At 63.2% G+C, this 4801-nt stretch overlaps 3 protein-coding genes across 3 annotated transcripts in view; 1 reads left to right on the top strand and 2 right to left on the bottom strand.

Moving 5' to 3' along the window:
• GDF15 (growth differentiation factor 15) overlaps nucleotides 1-1830 on the top strand; it is a 4455-nt gene extending 2625 nt beyond the window's left edge. The window contains exon 3 of the mRNA XM_019609972.2: nucleotides 192-1830. Within this exon, the coding sequence (XP_019465517.2) occupies nucleotides 192-1060 (869 nt within the window). The 3' untranslated portion in view covers nucleotides 1061-1830. The remainder of the gene's footprint in view (nucleotides 1-191) is intronic.
• A 691-nt stretch (nucleotides 1831-2521) lies between these two features.
• LRRC25 (leucine rich repeat containing 25) lies at nucleotides 2522-4440 on the bottom strand. Its single transcript, XM_019610096.1, has 3 exons — nucleotides 4209-4440; nucleotides 3565-4099; nucleotides 2522-3081 (listed from the first exon to the last, which is right to left on the bottom strand). The coding sequence occupies exons 1-3, from the start codon at nucleotides 4423-4425 to the stop codon at nucleotides 2967-2969; spliced, it is 867 nt and encodes a 288-aa protein (XP_019465641.1). The 5' UTR covers nucleotides 4426-4440; the 3' UTR covers nucleotides 2522-2966.
• A 223-nt stretch (nucleotides 4441-4663) lies between these two features.
• The window catches only part of ISYNA1 (inositol-3-phosphate synthase 1), an 11571-nt gene continuing 11433 nt past the window's right edge, over nucleotides 4664-4801 (bottom strand). The window contains exon 5 of the mRNA XM_019609971.1: nucleotides 4664-4684. Within this exon, the coding sequence (XP_019465516.1) occupies nucleotides 4664-4684 (21 nt within the window). The remainder of the gene's footprint in view (nucleotides 4685-4801) is intronic.

The following is a 4801-nucleotide window of genomic DNA, read 5'->3' as shown; positions in this document are numbered from 1 at the left end:
GAATAGGGTGGGATGGTGGGATGGGATGGGATGGGATGGGAGTGGGATGGGGATGGGATGGGATGGGATGGGGATGGGTGGGTGGGGATGGGTAGGGTGGGGATGGGACGGGTGGGGATGGGGATGGGGTGGGGTGGGGATGGGGATGGACGGGTGGAGTCTGCGACATCGGCCGTCCTCTCATCCCACAGTGCGGCGCCTGCCGGACGCCCCCCGGGGAGAGCGGGACCCCCAAGGGGGGCAGGAACCACTCAGAGGACACCGGGACCCCCATGGAGAGCCTGATCCCGATGGTGACCAGCACTCCCACGGGCAGCGAGACCCCGAAGGTCACCGGGACCCCCACGGACGCCAGGACCCCCCCGGGCCGTACCGTTACCTCCTGCTGGTGCCACGCACGGGAGCTCTCCGCCAGCAGCTGCAGGTTCTGCGGGCACAGCTGCTGCTCCCCCCGCACTCAGCACAGCTCCGGGTCAGCATTTACACCCCCGGGGGGTCTGGGGTGGCCCCACATCTGCTGCACAGCCGGGATTTGGACCCCCACTCCCACCACCTGGACCTGACATCACCCATCCGGCACTGGGCCGCCGGGCACAGCGCCGCGCTGCGCTTGGAGTTGACCTTCAGCTCCAACGTGTCGGCTCCGTGGGACGGCTCCGGAACCGGGAACGCGGTTCTGGAAGTGGAAATGTGGGACAGTGAGGGGCGGGGGGCGAGGAGACGGCGGGGGCTGGAGGAGGAGTGCGGGAAGAGCGAGGGGAAATGCTGCCGGCGGGTGCTGAAGGTGTCCTTCCAGGAGATCGGGTGGGACGACTGGGTGCTGGCACCCCGCAGCTACGACATGCGCTTCTGCCAGGGCTCCTGCCCGCACAACTACCGCGCTGCCAGCATGCACGCACAGATCCAGGCCCGTGTGCACGCCCTGAGCCGCGCTGCCCCGGCGCCGTGCTGTGTGCCTGCTGCCTACGACCCCATGGTGCTGATGCACTACGATGGAGAGGGCAGGTTGGTCAGCTCTGTCTTTGAGGATATGTTGGTCACTCGCTGTCACTGCGCCTGAGGGCACCGCTGGGTGGAGGGGTCCATCACCTCCATCTGTAGGGACCTGTCACCTTTGGGTACAGGGATCCGTCACCTCCATCTGTAGGGACCTGTCACCTTTGGGTACGGGGATCCGTCACCTCCATCTGTAGGGACCTGTCACCTTTGGGTACAGGGATCCATCACCTCCATCTGTAGGGACCTGTCACCTTTGGGTACAGGGATCCGTCACCTCCATCTGTAGGGACCTGTCACCTTTGGGTACAGGGATCCACCACCCCCACCATAGGGTTCCATTACGTCTGGATATAGGAATCCATCACCTTCGTGTATAGGAATCCATCTTTGCAAATAGGGACTGGCACCTCTGTTTAAGGGGTCCATCACCTCTGGATACAGGAACTCATCATCTCCGTCCATGTGGACCCAGCACCTCCACCTGTAGGGACCCATCACCTCCTGATGCTGATGTCTGACCTCCTGCTGTAGGGCCCCCACCCCATCCCGGTGACACCCACCCTGGGGGCACAGACCCCACTGCCATCACTCCATGCCATAACTTATTCCCCTCTCCCCTTATTTAAAGCATTGGTTCAGCAGGAGGAGCCTACCCTGCTGCCACACCGGCTCCTCTCCGCATGAGCCTTTTTTATACAGTCCTTTATTTATTGCTCATTATTTATTGCGTTGTATGGCTTTGTTGGGATTCTTTTTTTTTCTTTTTTGGTATATTTATATATTTCTATAAATCAAATCGCGATGTAAATGAATAAAGTGATGGGAACACAGCGCCAGCAGCTCTGCCCCACGCAGCCACGTCCTCCCCACCCCCCCAATCTGTCACCCATGGGTGAGTCATGTGTGGGCAGGGCTCCAGCAGCACTTTGCCCTGACTGTGGCCTTGGGGCGGGCGCTGGGAAGCCCTGACCACATCGAGGATGTGGCACTCATTTACCTGTACCCACAGCCAGGGGATGGGGGCAGGGGGACGGGGACGTGAGACATGAGGACATGAGATATGGGGATGGGGGACATGGGTACGGGGGGACATGAGACATAGGGATATGGGACATAGGGGACAGGGGGATGGGGACATGAGACATGAGGATGTGACATGAGAATATGGGATGTGGGGATACAGGGACATGGGACATGGAGATACTGGGACACGGGGACGTGGAGGTGGTGGCCACGGGAAGAAGGACGTGTGGGAACGTGGGGACATTGAGATACGGAACGTGGGGACATGGGGATGTGGGACAGAAGGAGCTCCAGCCTGGGGTTATGGGCTCCGGGGACCACAGCTCAACGGATGTGGGACATGGGGTCACCATAATGGGGACGTGGGCTTAGGGGACAGGGAAATAGGAACCTGCCAGTGTGGGACCTGTATTATTGGCCCCTCTGCTCTGGGGACAGGACTCCCCCAGTACCCCACACAGCCCCTCCGGGGGTTCCGACACACCGTGAGTCCTACGGGTCACTGAGGACAGCCCAACATTTAATGTCACCGTGGAGAACCACAAGGACCCGTGCAAGGCTGGGACACGGGGTGCCTCCACATCACCACCCACACGTCCCAGAGCCGTCACCTCGCAGCCACACGCTGCCAGCAGCGTCCAAAAACGGCGCTTTTGTCCCAGACTGTCGGATTTCACAGAGGGCAGCGCCGGAAGCGTTTGAGGCCGTCAGTCCGGGTGTCACGCGGAGCTCGGGAGCGACGTGCAGGGACCGCCGTGTCCCACTGCCCCGTCCCCATTTCGCAGTGCAAACCCCAAGGAGAAGCGGCCGCTTCCGCCCTCAGCCCCGCGCAGGAAACGGCCGCGCAGCCGTTTTGCTCTCGTTGCAAAAAGAAAAGAAAAAAAAAAATAGAGGAAAATCCCCTCCGCTGTCCCAGCGCTGCAGAATCCCCCGGGGCGCTGCCCTCACGGGTCGGGGCTGACATAGATGTCCTCTCTGGGGGTCCCGGTGTTGGCGTAGATGGGCTGCTCCCCTGCGTCGCTCTCCATGAAATAGAGATCGTCCGGCGGTGCCTGGGGGCTGTGTGGGGGGGGGGTCAGTGGGGCAGGAGATGTGCAGGAATGGACCCCCGCGTGGATCAGTGGGGAGGAAAGAGCCCCACGGGTGGCTGATCCCTGGGTTTGGTGGGATGGGATGGGGTGAGATTGGGTTGGGTTGAAATGGGACAGGGATGGCAATGGAGTGGGATGGGGGTGGGATTGAGTGGGATGGGATGAAGATGCGATAGATTGGGTTGAGACGGAGTAGGATGGGATGGATGGGTTGAGATGAGATGGGATGGGGATGGACTGCAGATGGGATGGCGATGAGGATGAGCTGGAGTAGAGTGGGATGAATGGGTGATGTGGGATGGGATGGGATGGGATGGGATGGGGGGTGGGATTGGGATACTATATGGTTATGGGATGGACTGACGGGTGGGATGAGGTGCTGCCTCGGCTCACTGCAGCCCATCAGGAGGGTCCCACGTACCCCCACAGCCTCCCCTCTCCGCAGACTCACCTGTACCCCCCCTGCTGACACCCATGCTCCCCATCCTGCACCGGGGCTGCGCTGGAGGCCATGTAGGAGCCGACGAAGACGTTCTCGTAGTCGGGAGCCAGGCACACCCCCACGGCAGCAGGGCTGCTCTCCGCCTCACGGCTGACATAGCGGGGCTGCCCATGGGCTGCAGGGGGCTCCCGCTTCCCCCACCCCGTCGTGCCCGTCGTCCTCCGGCACCGCCAAACCACGACCCCCACCACCACCCCCACCACCACCAGCCCCACTCCCACCCCCACTCCCACCACCACCGCATCCACGGCCACAGCCACCATCCCCACGTTGCCCTGACACTCCCGTGCGTGGAAATCGGAGGCGTTGACGGGTTGGTGGTCCATAGCACAGAGGCAATCAGCACTGGGGCACGAGTCCGGCGCTTTGCCCACCGCGTCGCAGCTGCACGGCAGCAGCGGGGGCTGCGAGGTGGTGGCCCCGATGCCGTGGGGAAGCAGCAGCAGGAGCAGCAGCATTGCTATGGGGCGCCCCATGGCTCCGCCTGGGAGGGAAAAGGAGGTGAGAGGAACGGAGCCCACACCCCCTTCCTTCGTGGCGGGGGTCCCCATGGCTGCGTTTGCCCCCCACCCAACCCCAGCACCCCGACTCGCCTGCAGCCAGCTGTCCGTGCTCAGAAAGAGGAACGGGCGGTCCCTGTGGGTCCGTGTCACTGCGTGGGGCGTAGCCGGGCCTGGGGGGGTCACTGCAGCTGCTCATCCACTCAGAAACGTTCCTTCCATCTGGGGTGTGCGGGCACTGCAATGCCCCTGTGCCAGGGTTCTGGCACTGTATGGGGGGTGGGGGCAGGAGGGTGTGTGGGGTGGGCATGGTGGGCACGGTGAATGGGGTGGGCACGGTGCCGGGGTGATGCCAGCCCCAGAAGTTGGGGTGGGGTGGGGGTCCCAGGTGGGCACCCACCACCACTCCACGGCCCTCCTCCATGGTGGAGCGCGGGGAGACGAGGACCTTTTGTCCGGGTGAGATGTCACAGCGTGGGCCGGGCCGTGTGACACGGTGACACTGAGCCCAGGGGGTCCGCAATGGGGGCTGCAAGGGGGTCCTCAGCTCATGTCCCACCGGGACCCTCCTGCGGTCCCAGGTTGGGATCAGAGCTGGGATTCGGCCACGGTGGCAGACAGGACAGAACGGCGCTCATCGCAGCGCCGCCGGGCTGGGGGCGGCCCCGCAAAGCCCCACCGCCACG

Source organism: Meleagris gallopavo, chromosome 30, assembly GCF_000146605.3.
Source record: "Meleagris gallopavo isolate NT-WF06-2002-E0010 breed Aviagen turkey brand Nicholas breeding stock chromosome 30, Turkey_5.1, whole genome shotgun sequence".
NCBI classification, from domain to species: domain Eukaryota; kingdom Metazoa; phylum Chordata; class Aves; order Galliformes; family Phasianidae; genus Meleagris; species Meleagris gallopavo.
Note: the sequence above shows the minus strand (reverse complement) of the source record. Positions and strands in the feature narration are given on the sequence as shown.

Coding starts and splice junctions, on each gene's coding strand:
- LRRC25 (XM_019610096.1), bottom strand. CDS start 4,425: ATGCCCACCCCACACACCCTCCTGCCCCCACCCCCCATACAGTGCCAG. Junction 4,100..4,208: donor GCACGGACAGCTGGCTGCAG/GCGAGTCGGGGT, acceptor TTTCCCTCCCAG/GCGGAGCCATGGGGCGCCCC. Junction 3,082..3,564: donor TGTCAGCAGGGGGGGTACAG/GTGAGTCTGCGG, acceptor CCCCCCACACAG/CCCCCAGGCACCGCCGGACG.